Source organism: Nannobrachium achirus (genome assembly GCF_963921795.1).
Source record: "Nannobrachium achirus genome assembly, chromosome: 14".
Lineage (NCBI taxonomy): Eukaryota > Metazoa > Chordata > Actinopteri > Myctophiformes > Myctophidae > Nannobrachium > Nannobrachium achirus.
Genome location: NC_137821.1, coordinates 24,595,685 through 24,620,050, shown reverse-complemented (window position 1 = coordinate 24,620,050; position 24,366 = coordinate 24,595,685). Strand labels below are relative to the sequence as shown.

General features: G+C 42.7%; 1 protein-coding gene across 1 annotated transcript in view; it reads right to left on the bottom strand.

The window, feature by feature from the left end:
* The window catches only part of dnah2 (dynein, axonemal, heavy chain 2), a gene marked incomplete at both ends in the record, with an annotated part of 552,347 nt that overhangs the window by 63,095 nt on the left and 464,886 nt on the right, over positions 1-24,366 (bottom strand). The window contains 7 exon segments of the mRNA XM_080741500.1: positions 2,195-2,339; positions 3,224-3,357; positions 4,601-4,749; positions 9,003-9,153; positions 14,344-14,410; positions 17,487-17,635; positions 20,828-20,950. Coding sequence (XP_080597626.1) covers positions 2,195-2,339; positions 3,224-3,357; positions 4,601-4,749; positions 9,003-9,153; positions 14,344-14,410; positions 17,487-17,635; positions 20,828-20,950 — 918 coding nt within the window.

Sequence of the window (24,366 nt, the reverse complement as noted above, 5' to 3'; positions counted from 1 at the left end):
GTGTTGCTACCGAGAATGCAGTAGCATCCATTTTCTGAGGAGAACTTTAGCCAAAAATAGAAGATCGTAACAGACAAAAAGTTGAATCTGCAACACAAGTAAAGTTATTTCCCTGCCTCTCTTATTTTATAGTGACAGTGTGGGGGTAGGGCTGTCACAATTATTACATAATCGTCTAATCGTGATTATTTGACATTATCGCAATTATTTTTTCATAATCGTCATAATCGTGAATGTTGAAAAATGTCAGAAATAGTGGAAATAGCAGATCTACAAGCTCACAACGCGTCGCATCGCGACGCGTTGTGAGCTTGTAGATCGGCTATTTCCACTATCAATGTTATTTTTTAAGTAGTAAGTTGTCAAATATGTCAGTAATGTATTTGTGTATTTAGGTTATGTATCAGTGTATTTAGGTTATGTATCATATCTACCATATGCAACTTCAAAGCCTAAAAGCCAAACAGAAATGTAATTATCAACGACAAAAACACAATTAAATCGTTAATCGCCAATTATCTGAGTGACAATTAATCGTCATGTAAAATGTCATATCGTGACAGCCCTATGTGGGGGAGACAAGAAACGGCAGGTCAGAGAGACGGGGGGAAGACAAAACACGCAGCAAAGGGCCACGGGTCAGATTTGAACCCGGGGCTGACTGAGCCTTTAATGGTATGTGCACTCTACCCGTGGGAGATGAATTTCCATCGCAGACGGATGGACCAGAGGGGAGCCTATTTTATCCCATAAATAATGTATTAGTGCGGTCCTCCCCCAACTATTAGCTTGTATACAAACAGCCCCTGTTCCACTCTGTCTGCACACTTTCCCAGTAATCTCCTCTCTCCTGCCGTCACCTCAGCCAACCTCACCGGCCCGTCTGTCACACTTGATTAATGAAAAGCATAAGGAAAAGTGTCAACTAGGTTCCTTTTCAACCAGATTTCAACGTTTTATGGGCTAAAAAGCCCATAAAACTTAAAGCTTAAACTTAACTTAAAAGATTTTTTAAAGCCTTGCAACTTTAGGCTTTGGTCAAAACTAACTTATACTGATTACATTTACATTTTAGGGATGATTTTTTCCTTTTCATCTCTCTCTCTCTCGTCCTCATGTGCATGTCAACATCCATTTCTCTCCTCCCTCTGTCATTCTGCTCTCCACTCCGGTGCCGCTTGCTCCTACCTCTCTTGTCTTTTCCGTTTGCCCTCTTCCATAATCTCTCTTTCCTGTCTCTTTTCTTAAACATCTCTTGACCCCCCGTCTTCCTATCTGTTGGTCGCACCTATATCTCCCTCTCTCTGTATGTCTCTGTCCCAATTCTCTTTCTCTACCTCCCTCCCTCCCTCAACCTCCCTTCCTCGGCTTGCAATCTCTTGCTCCCGTGTTGCCTCTGCATCTATTGCTCCCTCATTTCTCTATCACTTCCTCTCACCCTCCTAACTTTCTCTCCCATTATGCTCTCACTAATACGACTTCAGCTATTCCAAAATAGCAGATCTACAAGCTCACGACACGTTGCGACGCAGGACTGACCTCTCTAGTGGTGTCTATCAGGGTTAGTTATACCAGTGGTTCTCAACCTGTGGGTTGGGACCCCCAGAGGGGTCCCCAAATTATTTTGGGGGGCCCCCAGGTGATTAACTTAATGTGCAACATTGTTTTCTCTCTCAACAGTAAACAAACCAACATGAAGTTTAAGTGTATAGAGGGTATCTGCACATTTCTAAAGTGACAATTTAAGGACTAGTGCTCGTCAGAGTGGGAGGGTCCCCAGTTCAAATATGATTATTTTGGGGGTCGCGGCCTGAAAAGGTTGAGAACCACTGCACTATGGCACTGACCTCTCTAGCAGTGTCTATCTGGTTAGTTATACAGTTGTTCACTATGGCAGGGGTTTTCAAAGTGGGTGACGGGGCACCCTGGGGTGCCGTGAACCTTCCCCCCAGAATAGGCATGCTGGTGTTCAAGTGGTTAAACGTCAAGTATAACGTTATTTTCGCTATTCTCCAATAGGATGTAAGATTCTAAAAATTAACAGTGTAATTCAGGGGTGCAGTGGATAAAAAAGGTTATTTACTGGGGTGTGCTGAGTCAAAAAAGTTTGATAACCCCTGCACTATGGTACTGACCTCTCTAGCAGTGTCTACAGTATATGGTTAGTTATACACTAGTTCACTATGGTACTGACCTCTCTAGCAGTGTCTATCTTGGCCTCGGTGTGCAGGCTGCTCTCCAGCTGCTTGGCCACCTCCCTGGCCGTAACCTTGCTGCTGTGCAGGGTGTCCACCAGGGTCACCTCCTCCAGCAGGGAGCCACTGGCCGAGTTCAGCAGCCTGCGTGGAAGATTTTACGGAAATTATAATAACGTACAAGCTAACGATGAGTGTGTGGAATGCGTTGTGAGTGTGTGGATCTGCTACAATGCCCTCCTAAAATGTTGATTCACAGTAATGTCCTCTAGTACTGTGGTTCTCAAAGTGGGGTCTGGTGATTCCGACGGATTCCAAAGTGTCACCACCAGCCAAATGTGTTACCGTGGCTATTTAAAAATAGCCCATGTAGAAGCTCTGCACCGCATCACACTATATTTGAAAAATGATGAAAGTATTTGACCATTTCAGCATAATTTGGTATTTTTGACATAAATCTTCTCTTCTGTTGGTCCCTAGCACGAATCTTCTTCAAATTAAAGATGCGACGATTGATCGGTGAGTGATCGGCCGATAATGCCTCTATCGGATTTGATTGGTATCGGCTTTGCCGATCTACAAGCTAGATCAGCTGCACAATATTTATCTGTGGGACTGAATGTAACCTCAGCTTCAACTCCTACAAGTTGAATTGGATACAAGTTGAAAAGGACCTCAGCCGGCAATCTCCCAATGTTTATACTTAATATACAAAGTCAATGTTTTTTAAAGAGAATCATTAAATATATAAATGCTGTTACAGTAACAAACAAATAAATAGAAGAATTTATGGATGTGACTGACGCTGTGATCGGGAATACCGTTATCGGCCGATACTGATTCCAGTTGATCGGTTATCGGTATCGGCCCCAAAAGTCGCAATCGAAGCATCTCTACTTCAAATAGAGGTTTGAGAACCACTGCTCCAGTGTGTGTGTGTGTGTGTGTGTGTGTGTGTGTGTGTGTGTGTGTGTGTGTGTGTGTGTGTGTGTGTGTGTGTGAGTGTGTGTCTGTGTGTGTGTGTGTACCTGAGGATCTCATCCTCCATGTCCTGCAGTCTCTTCTTGCCTGCAGCCATGCTGACCACCAGAGCATCCTTCTGCTCCTCCAGGTCTGGGCACTCCATGCGGAGCACCACTCCAAGGAGCTGCTCCTCCAGACCCTGCACACACACACACACACACACACACACACACACACACACACACACACACACACACACACACACACACACACACACACACACACACACACGCACACACGCACGCACGCACGCACGCATGCACACACACATGCACACAAATACACACGCACACGCACGCATGCACACACACGCACGCACAGACACACACACACAGAAACGCACATACATATCGTCACTGTCGGGCAAAAACCTTATCATCCAAGTTTCAAATTTGTACGTTTTTTCGCCGTCTCACAAAAGTAGTGAAAACAGCAGATCTACAAGCACACAACGCCTCGCGGTGCGAGGCGTTGTGTGCTTGTAGATCGGCTGTTTTCACTAGTTTAACTCATTTTAAAAATGATGAATACAAAACAAACGGTTTCAGACATACTGTACATGTTTTCACCTGACAACGACGATATAGCATGCTTATTTGCGTTCAAGTTCAATAAGAAAATTCTTGAACAGAAATAATAGTAAATGCACAACCTTGGGAAACTCAAGAAAAAGTATTTCAGGACAGATCACTGGTACAGGAAGCATCGCCTCGCCTCCATATATTCCTCCATATGTGGCGACTGCCAATTATCACAGACACTGAACAGAAGAATTTAGCCAATGCCCTAGTTTCTTGGCTTGGGCATTCCTGCAATCTGCAGGCCTCTCACAACTGATTTATGGACATTACCGGGGCTTGAACACAAGCAGTTTATATTTTTAACCAAGCCGTATCCATATGACGTTGGTACTTAAGCACCGTGGTAAGGAATGCCTCTTCCAAAATGGTCACTTCCCTACTGTCCTCATCAACAACACCATCTGGTCTATTAGCTGTGCATTTCCCTCATGGGATCAATAAAAGTCTAAATCCTTTTTCCAGTTTCCAGAAAAACTTTGAATGTTTTATTTTTTTCGGGCTACTTGATCATACCACAGCGTCACACAAAAGCATAAAAAGTGACAGATCCGCAAGCTCGAGATGTGGCGCGAAGTGACGTGTTTTGAGCTAGTAGATCTGTAACGTTATCGGTTTAACGGGCCTAAATGGGTTAAATAAATTAACCTATTCTCTCACACACAGACACACACACACACACACACACACACACACACACACACACACACACACACACACACACACACACACACACACACACACACACACACACACACACACACACACACACACACACACACACGCACACACACGCTCACACACCTGTTCCTTGACTGCAAAGTTGACAATGGTGGTCTTGGTGGAGACGTGGGGGGTGTAGTGAGGGTTGAGCAGCTTGGTGGTGATGTAGAGACGGAACTGTGGGTTGTACTCCACCTCTCTGTCACCCAGCCTTAACATTTGTCTGCCTCCTGGGTGAGAGAGAGAGAGAGAGAGAGAGAGAGAGAGAGAGAGAGAGAGAGAGAGAGAGAGAGAGAGAGAGAGAGGCATTGAGAGCTTGTACATCTGCTATTTTTGCTTATATTTTTTTACAATAATGACATGCCCAAATGTCAGGTTGAAAGTGATTAACAAGCGGTGTGCTTTGAGGCGAAACATAAAATCCAAACTTTGAAAACAGGCGACATGCCCAAAGGAACTGGAAAAACATAGTTGAAGAACTTGTTCTTGGTTGAGGCAGGATGTTCCACTAGTCACTAGAGCATACAATGTCCAGCTGAGCTAAAGAGACAGTTTTATATAGCGCCATTCTTATTACATTTTTGCAGCAAGGGCGGAAGCAAACTTTTAATTGTCTATTATGTTGGCAGATGGGTTGGTCTGGTCAATTGAGGAATCTGATTACTGTTGATCTTCCAAAATACAAAATGTCGAGCAGTACTGTTCAGAATTGTTAAAGTCAGCTACTGTACATCCACTGGTTGGTAAATAACGTTTAGTTTATTTGACAATATATTTTAAAGGACGTGGTTGTGATGATGACATTGTGATGAGGTCATTACTTCTATTTAAGTTTAAATCTTAGAATACCCAACATTACTCAAACTGACTGCTGTCAACATGTTATTAAACACATTATCCCTGACTTCCCTATTTGGGCATGTCATTATAGGAACACATTTGGTATCCTAAATCCTAAAATTGGCTAAAGGGACGACAAGCCGTCCAGGGGGCTGTACCACCCCCGTTGAGAAACACTGATTTAGCTAATACAAATCTGAAGTTAATCCAAAGAATTACTACGTACTGTAGAATGTTTAATTATTGATGGATCATCAACATCTTCACAACACCAGAACAGGGCTGACAACCATTTGGACTTGATAAATCACGCAAAGATAAAAAATTGGTGGCAAACCAACAAGTACTAAGTGACAGTGTCTATTGCTTTCAGGCTCTCTGCCCAATTGAAACAAGTCTCCTCTCATCAATAGATCAATCATTCAGCGCAAACAGCTGGCAAGGATAGAAAATACATAACACAAAACAAGAACCCATAAAGAATGAGCCATCTGGCTAGGTTTGAACGGTGGTCTATATATATATATATATATATATATATATATATATATATATCAGTGGTTCTCAAAGTGGGGTTGGGAGACCCCTACGGGTCCTTAAAGGGGATTACATGGGGTCGACAGCAAAATGTATTAAATATAGCAAAGAATTCAAAATGTGATACATTTTTTAAACATTTTATCAACACAAATCTTGTAGGGGGATCTTCTGACAGGGGTCTGTGACTAAATTATGTTAATATGGGAGTCCTTGACATGAATACGTTTGAGAACCTCTGGTCTATACAGTACGTTGTGTTGTAGGAGCCACTGGTTGAAAACAATGAGGAGTGACACAAAGCCCTGCTGCTGACATGAACAATGGAGCTGACCTTTACCTGCATGGACTGTATGTCCACACACACACACACACACACACACACACACACACACACACACACACACACACACACACACACACACACACACACACACACACACACACACACACACACACACACACACACACACACACACACACACACACACACACACTACAATGTATACAGGTCCACTAGGGAGGACATTATGGGCAGGTTAACCACTTAAGCCCTATATACTTTGTCATTATGATGAATAAAGAAAACAGACAATCTACAAGCTCACAAAGCGACGCATCGCAGCGTTGTGTGAAGAGGGACCTCACACCAGGTTGAAAATGGTTAAAGAGTGATTATTAAATAATCTTTGTTTATGTACACATTACTTTCCAATTTATCTGTTGTTCCGTATACATTACATTTGGCTGTTAGGGGTTAAAGTTACCCTAACCCAGTATAAGAGTAGATCTATAAGCAGTGTATATGTATACAAAATTGTCAGACCACAGAATAATTATGTTATAAACCACCCAGCCAAATTAGAATGATGATTAGAACTGTGATAATAGTGTGAGGGCTGTGGGGGTCGACTGGAGGTATTATTCTAGTTAAAGATGTCGATGCACTCTATGGGGAATAGCATAGACACCTTGGCGTTAATGGCGATTTACAGTGTATACTTATTGCGACCGAAGGTCGCAGTCAAGTATGTAAAATCCACTCCAGTCCTGGTCTACCTATGTTATTATTTTTTTCTAGATTGATATTCCTATGCATTTGTTGTATTGTTGTTGATGTACTGACATATTATCTTGCTTATTATATTCATGTATTACCTGCTTATTGTAAGTCACTTTGGATTAAAAGCGTCTGCTAAATGCCTAAACTGTAAACGGTAAACCGGCACATTCTGTCAGTAGGTCCGTAACACCTCAATGTCTAATAGCTGACCTCAATGCCTAAGGCTGACCTGCCCATATATGGAGGCTGACCTGCCCATATATAGAGATCCCTGATGTCATCCTGCCCATATATGGAGGCTGACCTGGGTATGGAGGTCCCTGATCACCCGGATCTCCATATATGGCTACGGCTGACCTTATCTCCATATACATGTGTCTCCATATATGGGTATCGGGGATCTCCATATATGGGTAACTGGTCCGATATATATTAACAGTTTGCCAGCCAAAATAGAATGGTGGTTGGTTGCGACCGAAGGTCGCATATACTCTGAAGAACCGTGTCGCTTGAGTGACCTTCCTTCCGTATCCTCGTGACCTTCCTTCCGTATCCTCTGTGATGTCAGTGTGATGTCAGCGAGTTGTGACATCACTTCCTGTACAGGGCGGCTACACAAAATGTGGATAACACTATATATGGAGATAGTCCAGTCCATCATGTCATATGGGACTACCGTCATAGAAAGTAGCCATTGTTAGGCCGGAGTCAATGGCTGTCTAAACATGGAGATGTGGATAACACTATATATGGAGATAGTCTAGTCCAATATGTAATATGGGACTACCGTCATAGACAGTAGCCATTGTTAATCCGGAGTCAATGGCTGACTGTCTGTACAGGAAGTGATGTCACATGACATACTTTTTATGCCCATATATGAGTCCTAACATGGAGATGTGGAAAACACTATATATGGAGATAGTCTAGTCCAATATGTCATATGGAACTACCTTCATAGACAGTAGCCATTGTTAGGTCGGAGTCAATGGCTGTCTGTCTGACTGTCTGTACAGGAAGTGATGTCACATGACATACTTTTTATGCCCATATATGAGTCCTTCTGTACCACATCTCCATGTTTAGGCAAACTCCACACAGAAAGGCCCTATCGCCAACCCAACCTAGGGTGTGAGCGATAAGGCCTTTCTGAGTGGAGTTTGCATGTTCTCCCCATGTCTCCTAGGGTTGATACCCTCACAAAAACATGAACAAACTCCCCCCAGAATGACAACAACTAGAATCGTCAGAGAAACGCTGTGGTTGGCCAGATGGTCAAGAATTGGCGCGAGGTTGCATGTCACCCTGAGGTCGCATTCCACCCTCAGGTGTCTTACTAGTAGATTAGCCGTGAAATTTCTATTATTGTATTGTGATCTGAGACATAATATTATGTTTATAAACATGAGCCCGCCACCCCTCCTTCTTGGACCGCACCGTTGTTTTTTCTTTTTTTTTTCCCCAGGTCATTAGCTCACCGTGATTTTCTCGATCTCCATTGGGATAGAGTGGTGGTTTTGGCCGAGCATCGATCTCCCCGTGCGTTTCGCGTGCGCGATCCGCGCGCATAACGATCCATGCATATAGTCCAGGAGTGACTGAACAGTCGATGTGACCACTTCGGATAGCCTAGCACCTAGCACTCCAGCTCTGCTAGTGCTATCGTCTAAACAACAAGTGGGTGGGAGGAAGGAAGGCTGAAGAAGGAAAGGCCATGAGAGTCACTTCTGTTTCATGTCAGAGCAGCCACGAGCCACCGATGGACGAGCGGTGACTAGGGAAGGTTAGACGATCGCCGATTTTCGGATCAAAATCATTTATTCCGGTTTTAATGACAAAGTCCGGGAAAGTACGGCGCGGCTGAGACTCCTTGCTCAGATGTCCGATATATTACGGTTTTAACATTAAGGGGCTCCCCGTGGCTTGGAAAGGGTTAATAAAGGATAAAATACAATAAAATATGGGTATTCCCAGATGATGCCCAGTTACTGGTATGTTTAGTAATACCAGCGTGCATGGCACTGCGCGTGTGCGTGAACTGACCGATGCGTCTGAGGGACTTGTGGAGGATGGGGGTCAGGCAGGGGTCCAGCTCTTCCTGGACATTCTGCAGTAGAACGGGGGTCCCCAGATGCATGGCCTTCTCCAGGACCCCCATGTAGTCTGACATCTGTGGATCTATCACCTTCAGGTCCTGATACACACACACACACACGCACACGCACACGCACACGCACACACACACACACACACACACACACACACACGCACGCACCGCAAACACACATCCAGGGCCAGAGGATAAGAGAGGTGACATGAGGTGACAATGCAGGGAACACATGAAGTGATTGAAACGGGGACTGTCAAAAGGACTCTTGTCTGCTGAAAAGACCTCGTCAATCGGGCGCAATTGCTGCCGCCAAATTGTCCCCTAAATGTCACGCCATCATGCCCGCATGATGAGAGAGCATCAGAGTGGAGCGACCAATGATGTGGAGCTAGATGCTAAGTGTGGGAGAGAGAGAGAGAGAGAGAGGTGGAGAAAAATGGATAGAAAGAAAGATAGATGAGAGATTGAGAGACACACAAACAGAGATACCGGTACATGAGAGAGCTTTATTATGTCAAGATGCTTTTTATATATATTCTCTTTTCTACTAATGAACTGCAAGTAAGATGAGCCCTGACAAATTCATTTCACCCTTCTTTTTACTGTGAAGTATTTTCAAGACAATTTTTATTTTTATTTTACAATAAAGTATTTCTGATTGTGAGGCTATAGGAGGTAAAGAGTGATGATAGTGGAGCAGAGCAGAGGTCTCCTGGGCAGATACAAGCACAGACTGCCATTGAAAGGCAGAGTCAACATGTCCAGACAAAGGCCACTGACCCGAAGGAGAACATGTCACATCTCCTCTATTCACCCACCTGAACCTCCCACCATCTGCAATGGGCGCTGCCGGGTGGAAACCTTGTATGTCCAAAACCGTAGTCCAAAATAGTAATGTGACGCGTTGTGAGCTTGTAGATCGGCTTTTGTTCGACACTCTTGTACGATGAACTAGGGCAGGGGTCTTCAACAGGGGGTCCGGGACCTCTAGGGGGTCCTCGGGGTTACTACAGGGGGTCAGCCAGATCTTTGTGTGATCAGGTTTAATCACTTGAACCCTGGCAGACTAGTAGGTATTGACAGTTAAAGTGGTTAAATATATGAAAATACACCTTAATCGAACCTACACAGATGATAGTGCTGTCATGTAGTGGGGGTCCCTGCTTCATCTCTCTCTCAACTAAGGGGTCCTTGGCCTGAAAACGTTGAAGACCCCTGGCCTGAACTATAGGGCATTCATTTATTGAAAAAGATAATAATAATAAGATACAAAGTTGAAATACGGAGATACAAGGTTTCTGCCCCGACAGTAACGAAATGATAAAGTAAAGGTCTGCGTGTGTCTGTCTGTCTGGGTCCCCAGACAGCCTAATAGGCAGCACTTTGAGCAATCGACAGCGCTTTGGAGTGACTTTTGCCAAGGCTGTTATTGAGGAAAACAAACGCCTCCCCCAAATGTCACTGGACCAGAGGAACACACATGAAAAAGTATCCATTTGGAGAGCGAGAGAGAGAGAGCTCCCCTCCCTCCCTCCCTGTCTGCAGGGGCGTCACACCAAATTCTGGGCCCTGGGTACAAGGATTCACTGCGGGGCCCCCATGAATGTTAACTATTGAAAAATAGCAGATATACAAGCTCACAGCGCGGCACCGAGTGCCGCGCTGCGAGCTTGTAGATCTGCTATTTTTGAAAAATCGTGAAAATGTGTGCCAAGAAACAATGTTTCCATGTCAGTGATCCTCAAACTTTTTCATGTGAAGGATCCCCCATCTCAAAATATTTAGTTCCAGGGACCCCCCAGAAGCACATTTTGAGTTACAAATTTCACTTAAAAAATACATATATTCAAAGATTTGCGCACATTTTCACGACTTTTCAAAAATAGCAGATCTACAAGCTCGCAGCGCGGCACTCGGTGCCGCGCTGTGAGCTTGTATATCTGCTATTTTTCAATAGCTAAAGTTACTAGGGCCCCTCCACCTTGGGCCCTGGTAACTCAGTCCCACTTTCCTACCCCTGGTGACGCCCCTGCCTGTCTGTCTGCCTCTCTCTCTCTCTCTTTCTCTCTCTCTGAAGACTGAGAGACAGAGAGAGAGAGAGAGAGAGAGAGAGAGAGAGAGAGAGAGAAAGCTACAAACGATCGTGTTCACTCTTTACACTGCATGACCTCGGTACATAGAAATACTGTACATTACGAACAGACCTTTAATTACACTTGAATACGTTGCTGCTGTTTGTCGCAAAGCTTTTAATGCAAAACATTAAAATACTGCTGCTAAACTGTAGACAGAAATATTTTAACATTTTCTTGTAAACGTATGTTTTCTCATGCCAATAAAACCCTTTTGAATTTAATTGAAATTTCAGAAAGAGAGGGCTATTTTCAAATTGGCTGAGTGTAAAACAGGGCTTAATTGATTACTGTGTGTTTTGTAAAGGTAAACTAAGTCACTTGTAATTCAAGCGGTCCAGCACCACCAAGCATTGAACATGGAAATGCTAGAATAGCCTGCCCTATATTAACCAAAATGACCAAAAATGTTTTGCTTACATACAGTACAGTGCAGTATTTGAGTAATGCACTTAGTTACTTTCCACCACTGACTGACAGACAGACAGACAGACAGACAGAATTGGCTTGTGCAGACTTGCTCCCAGGGGGTCGAGCCCCTGCCCTTTTATCCATCTGTAAAAAAGTGCCCTCTCCAGAGCATGAATGCACTTTCTACTATGGTGAAAGAAATGCAAATGCCCCCTTTCCATGCCATATCTGAAGGCAGCATTCAAGAGAATTTTGTCCAAACTCTCCTGAACTAGAATGCCGCATCTTAGGTTGTAATCAAGAAATGTGTAGAAATCAAGCATCGAAAATAGCAAACCTCTGCTATTTTCCGTCTGCTATTTTCGATGTTTTCACCAAAGGGCCCTTTTAGAAATGTCAGCCCCTGCCTCTCTAACATTCTCTGCATGTCCCTGCTTGCTCCTATATGCTTTCTCTACGTAGCCTTGCTGTGCAGAGGGTCTATATAACCTTATCTGATAGGCAGTCAGACTGAATGTCCCCACATGTCAAAACGGCCTCCTGTAATACGGACGTAATGCACTTCTGTTTGTAATGCCCGTGTTGATAGCCGCCCGCGAGAAAATCTGGCTTCCATTTTCCTCTGCATGGGAGGGAGGTGGAGTTGGGCGGGGGGAAGGGCGGGGAGGGTGCGGGGCCAGGCCACTTACAAGGGCCTCGGTTGTTTTCATGTGAGGCTATATGCGTATGTTAACCTTTTTCATGCATGTGAAAGGTTAAGGGTCTGATAGAGCGAACGTTTGCAGGCAAAAGGCAAACGTTGAAAAAAAAACCCGCAGGACTGTTGCACAGCGTTTCAACCCTAGGCTTTGTGTGAAATTCCATCATGATTAACCACTTAAACTCTATACATTTGGTTGACCGGGGTCTGCCCAGCTAGGGACTCTATCCTTGACCCTCTCTCTTTTTAACCTTCTACACCAAGGGCTCTATTTTCGACCATGCCTTACCCCCTTAATCCCTAAATGTTTTTTGCCATATTTCACTATTTTTGAAAAACATATTTCAATATTTCAAATAGCTCACATGTGTCGATTTAGATCGGCTATTTTAAGTATTTTAAAATGTTTTTCAAAATAGTAAAAAAAAGGGGCGCCCGCTGGCCCACTGGTCTAGGCGCATACCACATAGGCATTGCCACATAGACATTGATGCCTGACGGCGTCGGCGGTTCGATTCCCGATCCGGACGACCTTTGCCGCATGTCACTCCCCTTCTCTCCCCCATTTCCTGTCAGTTTACTGTCCTATTGAATAAAGGCATAAAAATCCCCAAAAACAATCTAAAAAAAAGGGGAAAAAAAGTAAAAAAGGCAAAGACGTTTAGGGATACGGGTAAAGCATGGACAAAAATATTGCACATCTCTTCTATCCATTATGCAGGGTGTGACGTGTTGTGAGCTTTTAGATCTCCTATTTTTAGGCGAAAGTGACGAATGTTAGACTCAAAATAATCAAAAACAGCCTTCCTTTGTCGTCATTATTCAGCCCTGGGAAAAAAAAAGTGTTGTTTTCATTATGATGCGTATCTAGGCCAGTCTCAGCATGTCCATTGTTCTATTTTAAGTCTCTCCAAAAGAGGAAAAAAAACAAAAACATTGCATGGCAATCCTCTAGAGAATCACCCAGAGATGATTCCCTGAGTGGAGACACAATTAATTTTTTTATATTTTATTTATGTAGTTGTGTTAACAGAGACAACCGGAAGAATGATTAAAGAAAAGGCACCCCCCCCCCCCCCCCCTCTCAAAACCCCTAAAAACAGCAAGGCCTCCAAGAGTACTCCATGAATACTTGATGAACCATGCATGAATAATTTGGGTAGTATTTAATCATTCCCAAATTGTTAAGTGATTCTATTAACACAACAAATTAACTAATTCATTGTTATTGACGACATGTCTTATCAAAGAGCAATACACTGTCCTCTGGTGGAACGCAACACATCAAAGTCAACACAGTATTTCATCCACATCTCCTCCATTTTATGTTTTTTTGTTAGAATTTGTGTTGATGTTTAATGTTTTCCAAAAACAACCTGTACAAGTAATATACCCTGAAGGAAGCTGTGCTGGCTGCCACGTGTGGATTATATCGCTTTTAACTTCTACTATGAACTCACTTCAATACAGGCTTTTAAACTTTTTTTCCCCAGAAGTTTACCGTGGTTTCTTTTTCCTTAGTTGCAATTTTTCAGCCCCCCACCAAAGAGCAACTTAGCTACACTTTTTTTTGAGCTTCTGAAGCACCTTGACGCTTTCCTTTTTCTGTAGTGCTATACGTTTGATCCATTTGCCTCCCTGTAATCTCAGCACTTTGCGACGCGAACTTGCGAGCCACCGGTGAGCTGTGTATTGCAAGAAAAAACATAAAAATAAACATACTCTGAGAGAGAAAACACTGATTGGCTGCTGCAGTGTTAAGGAACCTTACTTATAAGTTCATGTGCAGTCTGGATCGCTCCTTAAATGGATTAATTGGACTGATGTCAGACCCTGGACGTAGCTCTGTCAGGTACATGTCTACTATAAGAGGACACTGGCATGAGTGCCTCTTTTGACTCCGGTGGGGTTGGGTAAATGTACTGTTTCTGTTTTTTATTTTTATTATGTTTGTAATGTAAATGTATTGTTTTCTACCCTGTGGGCCCTGAGCCTGTAATAAAGTTTATATATAAAGTTTATATGTCTTACCCGCTCCGCCTCCATGTTCCTGATCCACTTCAGAGCTTGACCTTGTGGGTCCACCATCAATGGCCACCTACACACACAACCACCACCCCAACACAGGAGACAGGAACGTGAGGAATGGCAGATGACACACACGCATGCGCGTTGGTACTACTAACATAGCTGATCTACGAGCTCAAAATTCTCGTAGAGCAAAAGAATCTGCTATTCTCAGAGTTTAACAATGGCGGCAACCAAGTATAAACCGAGCAAAACTCTAAACAGAACGCCTGAACGTGACACGTACATGCCTAATCCTAACCCCAATCTTTCCCTAAATGTAGAACCAAACTTTAAACGCTTGTGAGGACTAGGAAAATGGTCCTCACACAGTGTCTATTTCTCAAATTCTACTATACTTATGGGGACATTTTGCCCTCGCAAGAATAGTAATACACACACACATGCACGAGTATGGGGACATTTTGCCCTCGCAAGAATAGTAATACACACACACACGCACGAGTGTGTGCGCGCACACTGAGACAGGGTCCGGTGACGTGTACTTAACATCTCACTATTATTGTGTTATATTAATGTCAGGAGTGTCATTTTATCTGCGTCTCATTTGTCACAGCTACTTTAACTCTCAAATACCTGGAACGCGCCCGAGTCGCGTTAGATTTTAACCACTTTAACCACTATTGTATGCTTTAACCTTAGAAAAATAGCAGATATACAAGCTCACAGCGTGGCACCGAGTGCCGCGCTGCGAGCTTGTAGATCTGCTATTTTTGAAAAATCGTGAAAATGTGTGCAAGTCTATGAATATCTTTGACCCGACTTCTAAATCTTTCTTCTAAATCAGTGGTTCTCAAACCTTTTCATGTCAAGGACCCCCAAAATTACAGGTATTTAGCCACGGACCCCCATCTCAAAATATGTTGTTCCAGGGACCACCCAGAAGCAAATATTTGATTTACAAATGTTCGCTTTTAAATAGATATATTCAAAGACTTGCAAAAAAAAAATCATGATTTTTCAAAAATAGCAGATCTACAAGCTCGCAGCGCGGCACTCGGTGCCGCGCTGTGAGCTTGTATATCTGCTATTTTTCAATGGTTCCTAAATGGGTTAACAGCACCTTCCTGAGCAACAGCCAAATCTCAGCGGGTCGAGGGCGCGTGGCAATTATCTTTTATTTGTTGTTGTTGATGGTCGGAAAAACATCGAGGCCTGTTAATTTAGCTGAATATATAAGATAATAGCTAACAAGAGACCACAGCTGAGGTGTTCAGTGGGCGAGTATTGAAGACATGTTGTTGGCGTTAGGCATAAGCCTTGTAACTGCATATTTCAGCTATTTATGTTTTTTCTTCTTAAATTAATGCCCTACTACTTCATCATACAAGGAAAAAAATGAAATTGATGATCTACAAGCTCATAGCGTGTTGCATCGGGACGTGTTCTGAGCTTGTAGATCGTCTATTTTCACTATTTTAAAAATGCTTTTGAAATAATAATTAAAAAGGTACGGTTTTGGACATACAAGGTTTCCACTCAGCAACGATATATTGGCCTATTGTTTGTGTCCACAAACAATCTGTAGTGTTGGTTTTTGGATATCGTTAATCTGCTCTGCACTTTAAATGTGTCAACGCATTGCTTAAAATCACATCTTAGGGGAACAGATGCCCTTTAAGAGTTGCATTGTTTATCCACAGGAACGCTAGCAGCCCCAATGGATTGTGAGCTTGTAGACATTTTGGTGCATAAACACTGGCATGCAACCCAGTATAAATTGGGCATAAAACCCCTAAAACCAAACCTCTAAATCAGGGGTCTTCAACAGGGGGTCCTCAGAGTTACTACAGGGGGTCCTCCAAATCTTTGTGTGATAGAATTTTTTTTTCTCCTTTTTTTATGTTAACCACTTGAACCCTAGCATCCATAATATATTCTGAGAAAATAGCAGATCTACAAGCTCACAACGGCTTGCGCTGCGAGGCGTCGTGAGCTTGTAGATCGGCTATTTTCAGCAAAGAGCTCTGGTGTAGAGGGGAAAAAGAGCAGACTAAGTACAGAGTGAAAGATCAAGTTTATTAAGCATTGACGGTTCAAGTGGTTAAATATCTGAAAATTGACATGAATCCAAAATACACTGATGATCGGGCTGTCAAACGATGAAACTATATGGAAACTATGAAAAAGGTTGTGGGGGTCCTTGCTTCATCTCTCTCTAAACTAAGGGGTCCTTGGCCTGAGAAAGGTTGAAGACCTCTGCTCTAAATGCCTAATCTTAATCTCATTGTAAATCTAGCTCCCCACAACACATGAGGCAACTTTATCAGCTTCAAATGCGACAACCTCACTGATCTTATCTGAGCGCGATCTCGCATCACCAGACTTTCCATCGCGGAGGAAAGCCTATTGGTTCTAAACAGAGCCGTGTGATCTGGTTTAGAAAATAATACAATTATGGTTCCGGTGGTTTGTTTCCGCTGCCGACCGAATCAGAAATCCGAAAATGGTGTTGATCCCACGCTAATCTGAGCATTGGGGCATTTTAATTCCATTTTAAAGAATAGAGAGACTAGTACTATTGCCAAATGCGATTTTGCACTTTAACAGAATATTGTGTCCCCTTGTGTGTAGTGTGTGTGTATTACAATTTGAATTGTTTGTCTATTATAATAATGCCATCTCTTGGCCAGGTCACTCTTGGAAAATTAGTATTTTAATGATGGTGATCGACAACCTGACAGACTCATGAGTCAGAATCAAACCAGGCTATTAAATGACTTTCAATCTATTACCAGAAGCAGAAATGGTTTACTTATCCTTACAACTGGGAGGAAGGTTTCTTGAGGGCAGGTTCTAACATAATTACATAACTGCATATTGAACAAGCCTTCTGTTAAAATAAATACTGGATTGTAGGATTTTCATTTGACCGTTTTAGGCCGCGACCCCCAACGTAATCATATTCTAACTGGGGACCCCCCCCCCCACCCCCCCCCCCCACCCTGACGAGCAATAAAAGCTGAGGCATTACATTTTGTATAACACAGTTCTATTGTGAAAACAGCAGATCTGAGCATGTAGACCGGCTATTTGCGAGTGTGTGCCTTAATTTGAACTCTATGGTGCTTGTGTGCGTGTCTGACCGGTTGCAGCGGGTGACCAGGACGGCGTTCTCGGTGGAGAAGGTGTCGCTCAGCAGGCCCTGGGTGTTCCACTGCCTGACCTGCACCGCATCACACAGGAACCAGGAGACACTGAACTGTGGGGAGCAGGGGATCTCCAGGTCACACACCTGCAGACAGAGATTTTACAAATCTTTTATTTTTTTCAAGACAACACAAAACATATCTGTCTATTTCAATACATAAAAGAAAGACGTCTACCTAGAATGTATTGAATATTAACCCATTTAGGCCTAGAATTATTGACTGCTTTAACTATTGAAAAATAGCAGATATACAAGCTCACAGCGCGGCACCGAGTGCCGCGCTGCGAGCTTGTAGATCTGCTATTTTTGAAAAATCATGATTTTTCTTTGCAAGTCTTTGAATATATCTATTTAAAAGCAAACATTTGTAACTCAAATATTTGCTTCTGGGGGTCCCTGGAACAACATATTTTGAGATGGGGGTCCATGGCTAAATACCTGTAATTTTGGGGGTCCTTGACAAGAAACAGTTTGAGAACCACTGATTTAGAGGAAGGATTTAGAAGTCGTGTCAAAGATCGGGTCAAAGATATTCAAAGACTTGCACACATTTTCAAGTTTTTTCAAAAATAGCAGATCTACAAGCTCGCAGCGCGGCACTCGGTGCCGCGCTGTGAGCTTGTATATCTGCTATTTTTCAATAGTTAAAGCATAAAATAATGGTTAAAGTGGTTAGAATCTAATGCGACTCGGGCGCGCTCCAGATATTTGAGTGTTAAATTATCTCAACCACAGAAAATGAAGCATCATTATACTGTAGCACCACTTTTCAATTAATTCATCAATCAAACCATATTATATTCTATATAGAGAAGGAGAGACTTAAGTAGAACAGTGATTCTGAAACCTTTACATTTCTAGGACTAGCCAGTTTGATATGCATTGGGGCCACAGACCCCCATCTGAACGTTGCCGTACTTTAAGGGTCCATTTGGTTCCTAACTATCAGTAAGTTAGCTGGGGACCACTTGGAACCCCCTCAACAACCCATGGGGGTCCCCAAACCCCACTTTGAACCACTGAAATAGAACAATCAATGGTTGTCAATCGTTTTGTGACCAAGGCACCACAAGCTCACAATGCGTTGGGGTGCGATGCGATGTGAGCTTGTAGATCTGAAATCTTTTGCTATTTTGAAAGATTTGTATGAAAAAATGTATGAATAAATAAATATTGTTTCTTTTTTTGCCAGCTCGAACAACATAGGCTTAAATTGGTTGAAATATATTTGATAGGATAGTACAGAACTTCCAGCACAATGTACTGATATAGCAAATAAACAAAATATTTTCTGTAGGCCTATAGTTGTATGCAGCCTTTTGCAATAATAATATGTGGTTGTCACAAGATCCCAAGGCATACCTGTTCTTGTCTCACAATTAAGTCACACCAGTGGATCTGGCAACCAGTGAAGCGTTATTATGCCTTTGTCATCTTCTGTGTTTGTTTTGGGGTGAGATGTTCTCATTAGCACCCTGGGGGGTAACGTCCCACCTCTCCCCTCCTCTCCTCTCGTCAGCTAGCACACATTTATGTGATGTTTCACTGTTTGTTGTTTTAATCACTGCTGTGCATTCTTAACCCATTTAGAACGGGTACACATTATTGTGTTTCATTATTTTATGCTTTAACTATTGAAAAATAGCAGATATACAAGCTCACAGCGCGGCACCGAGTGCCGCTCTGCGAGCTTGTAGATCTGCTATTTTTGAATTAGAAATTAGAATTTTGACCCGATTCTATAAGTGTCTTTTGAATCCTTCTAAGATTTTTTGAAAAACCTATGTTTCTATGTCAGCAATCTGGCTTAGCCATCGTCAAAGAAAAGATCCTTTTCACTTAACTGGAGCTCAGTTAGTCTGTTCTTGAGAGACTACTATGTCAGTGGTTCTCAAACCTTTTCATGTGAAGGACCCCCAAAATGATATATATTTGGCCACGGACCCCCATCTCAAAATATTTAGTTCCAGGGACCACCCAGAAGCAAAGTTTGAGTTACAAACGTTCGCTTTGAAAATACATATATTCAAAGATTTGCACACATTTTTTTCAAAAATAGCAGATCTACAAGCTCGCAGCGCGGCACTCGGTGCCGCGCTGTGAGCTTGTATATCTGCTATTTTTCACTGGTTAAAGCATTCAATAATTCTAGGCCTAAATGGGTAAAGTAAACCAAACCCCACCGCACCGAGAGGTGGGAGTTTGTAAACATGAAACAGAGAGAGAGAGAGAGAGCAGAGAGAATAGAGAGAAATATGTTGTACTGAAGTCCTGACGTCACTCCCGCTACCCCTGGGTCACACAGTTATTTTTACTATAGAAATTCCCATAGGGAGATCTTAGAATGCGTCATAGAAGAACTGGGTTCCGAGAATAAACAAACGAGCCCTGTGGTTCTGTCAGGTACTGTACTGTATGTGACTCTCTGTCCTTTTATGATGTTGAGTTGAGTTACATTTGATAACATCTGTGTTAGGAGAAGAAACTATTCTTCCACGTCAGTTGATGCTTCATATATTGTACAGTAGAATTGCAGGGCTGATTTGCTTAGTTTTGGATCACAGTTCTGACGAACTGTACTGTCAAGAATCTGTACCTTTTCCTATGCAAACTTCTAATACATTCTCCAATCAATCAATCCATCAATGGCAGATCAAATCTACGAATGAATGAATGGCAATTATACGACACGATCTAAGAATCCCCTATGGGATTTTCAATACAACAAAAATAACTGTGAATCAGGAGGCTAGTGGCCTCAGTGTTGTGTGAGTGTGTGTAGGGCTGTCACGATGACATTTTACATGACGATTAATTGTCACGCAAATAATTGGCGATTAACGATTTAATTGTGTTTTTGTTGTTGATAATTACATTTCTGTTTGGCTTTTAGGCTTTGAAGTTGTACATGGTAGATATGACACATAACCTAAATATACAAAGAAATTACTGACATATTTGACAACTTACTACTTAAAAAATAACTTTGATAGTGGAAATAGCCACTATCAAAGTTAATAGCAAGAAATAGCAGATCTACAAGCTCACAACGCGTCGCATCGCGACGCGTTGTGAGCTTGTAGATCTGCTATTTCCACTATTTTTGAATTTCTTAAAAATATATGAACATTTTTCAACATGAAAACGATTATGACGATTATGAAAAATAATCACGATTATGTCAAATAATCACGATTAGACGATTATGTAATAATTGTGACAGCCCTATGTGTGTGTGTGCAATAAGCGTGTGTGTGTGTGTGTGTGTGCGATCACCTCCTTCATCCAGGTGTCCATCAGCTGCTCTCTGTAGCTGGAGGGGAAAGGTCCCAGGTAGGAGAGGAAGGAGGCTGCCAGCAGACAGTCTCCCACCAGATAACCCATGTTCTCCTCCAGAGCCTGACACACGCGCACGCACGCACACACACACACGCACACACACACGCGCAGGCACAGGCACAGGCACAGGCACACGCACACACACGCACGCACACACACACACACACACACACACACACACACACACACACACACACACACACACACACACACACACACAATTTTGTTATTGTTATACTTACCTTATTTTGGCCATTAACCCTGCATTATAACAGTAAAGTCTGAGCATTACTTAATGTAGTTACATGCACGTCAAAAGCACCAAACATTAGAAACCTCTTATCTATATTGTCACTTTCGGTGTGTTTTTTTTTTTTTGTAAATTAACACCCTAATTGATCATACTACGGCGTCTCACAAAAGCATCAAAAGTTGCAGATCTGCAAGCTCGAAATGCTGCACAAAGTGAAACGTTTCGAGCTTGTAGATCTGCTACTTTTGCTATATTTTGAGTAAGTAAAAATCTGCGTAACACAAATTTCAACCCCTAAACATAACTTCTAAATTACAAATCATTTTAACCATAAAAACAACCAGGGAAATTGTCTAAACAATGTTTATCTCTACAATTCTACTATATACTTTACTTGCACACATACCATGGTTACATAACCAAACAAAGTATGCGTGTACTGTGCATGTGTGTGTGTGTGCGTGTGTGTGTGTGTGTGTGTGTGTGTGTGTGTGTGTGTGTGTGTGTGTGTGTGTGTCACGGCCCCTTGGCCTTGCCTGTAGGGTCTGTGTAGCATGTGTATGGTGGATCCTGTGCTTGTGCTTCTCCCCACAGAGCCATGGGTGTCGGCCAATGAGGTGGCTGATTAGGGGCATTGGGAGCACCTGGCCAGTACTCCCTGGAGCCCTATAAAAGCCTGCATGGCACCCTCATTCTCTCTCCCTCTCTCCAGATGACAGCACCTTTCGTTTGAGTTCCCACACTTTACAACACCCCACACTACACTTACCACACATCCATGCATTGCAGACACTACTGATGACTGACTTACACACTTCATACCCTTGTAAATATTAGTTATCTCTTTGGTTAATAAATTATTGTTATGTTTTATACCACCACCACGTGTCCTCCTCGATTTGTCATTGCCTACGGGCCAGGTCGTGACAAATTGGGGGCTCGTCGTGCCGTTTGTGAAAGTTGGAACTTGGGTTGGCCGTGACATTATTGACAGGTAAAGTAATCTTCCTGTTTTGTTAGAGCTGGTAGATTGGCATCTTTGGTCACGGCATTAGGAGGAGGTTCATGGTAGTGGCTGGTTTTTTGATTCATTTGGGTAACAATTTGGTTTTGAATAATTTGAGTTTGTTTGAGTTATTTAAGTATAAGTAATGCAAGTATAAGTAAGTGTAAGTAAGGTATAAGTAATCTAAGTCATAGTTTGGGTCGATACAGTTATTTTTTTGTAGTTTGTGCTGTCAGTTACCATGTGTGGTAATTGGAACAGGTGGGGCAGGTGGGTCTCGTACAGTCTAGGGGCAGTACTCTGATCCACGTAGGTCAGTGGTGTTTTTCCCACAGGGGGACTCACTGTTCTTTTGGTTTGCATGTCTCACTTGTCTTAAGGTGTCAGTGACAGAGGGGAAGCATTGGTTCCATTTTTGGAATTTGTTGTTTTTTATTTATTTAAACATGTCTAATGGCTTTATAAGAATAAGCTTAATGGTATATCTAGAAAATAAGGGAGTCACATTTTTTGTCTATTGACCAGGTTGAATTTATGGTTTTGAAAATGCCTGAGATTGAGGGCTTTGTTGAGACTGTGAAGGAACATTAGGTTTCCCTTGATTGGTCAATTAGGTTGGTCACCTGTTATGCTAAATGTGTCATATCCATGCGTCTGCTAGGCAGTATAGGCAATTTCTTTTAAACGGGTTCGGTTAGGGTTTTGTTAGATATGGTGAGTGTTTTTTTTGAGCGTCACAGTTTGTCCATTGTTCCTTTGGTGGTTCTGCTCTGTCAATATTGGCTGAAATAGTAGGAAAAAGGACAGATTGTCCGTTAAGTAAATGCAGGCAAGCTACATGGAGTGGTAAAAAAAATAAAAAAATAAAATAAAATGAGTTGATTTGGCTGGGGGTTGGTAGCATGGTGGGTACACAGTGGTGCAGAGGTGTATGCGTTATGTGTGTGAAGCCAGTGGGTGGACATAGTTCCAGATGGATGGGTCCACTAGACGGTGCGTTCCTCCAGATGGGTGGGTCCACTAGACGGTGCGTTCCTCCAGATGGGTGGGTCCACTAGACGGTGCGTTCCTCCAGATGGGTGGGTCCACTAGACGGTGCGTTCCTCCAGATGGGTGGGTCCACTAGACGGTGCGTTCCTCCAGACGGATGTGGTCCACCAGACTGATGTGGTCCAACAGATGGAAGCTGGGACCACAACGGCTACAGAAACTCATACAAACCCTGTACTATTGTTGCCACCAGTTACAACCATTCAAACGAGGTGAGTGAAGGTGGAGCTTGCTTGGGTAGAGTTAAGGAGTTAATGTTAAGTGTGCTAGCCTAGCGTATGTATTGACCAGAGCATGAATTATGGGTTTGTGAAAGTTACTGTTTTGGGCAGAGAATGTGATTTGGTGCCAGAGGCAGTTCGCCAAAATGAAATGTGGTTGGCTGACAAAAGCACTCACCAAGTTATGTAGTGGGGGTATAAACAGTTTTTTGTTTCCTTTTGTTTCCTTCTCTTTTTTTTAAGAAGTGGGATGGATATTATGGTTAAAACATTGGGATTTAATCCTGTAGAAAGTGTAATTTGTAACTCAACTGGTGGGTTGCATTGGTGCGTTGTTTTAGGGCATAACATGTTTTGGGCACGGTAAGATTTGGACAGAAAGGTTGATCAGGGAACATTAGGTGGGGGAAATGATCTGTTCTGTTCTCCAGATTCCCGACTCATGTTTCTGGTTTTGTCAGGTCCGTATGTGAGTACGATAAGTCCTGTTTGTGTTTTAAAGGTGTTTAAATTCGTAATTGGATGTTTACAGCACTGCTGATTTTATAGTGTGGAGTCTCCACAAATGGTTTCATGTTTACAGCACTGCTGATCTTAGAGTGTGAAGTCCCACAAATGTTTTCATGACCTGTGTTGTTTTTACCCAAGATGTCGACTGTTTTCCTTTTTTTTCCTCCATTGTAGGCCAGGCTGTTTTCAGTCTCTTAAATTGCTCCTGAGCTCGAGGTTGCTGAGATTGTGGGCAGGATGGTGTGGCAAGGTGGAGTTGAGGTTAGAGTAGATGTCAGGTGGTATTTTGTTTACAGGTGTGAATTGCTAATATTATTTCCTAGTAATGTGGACAATGTGAACATTTTCTCTTGGACGTTCAAGGGGATGTTTTGTAACCTATTCTGGATGATTTTACTTGTGTATAACCCTATGTGAATTTCTGAATCTCTACAAG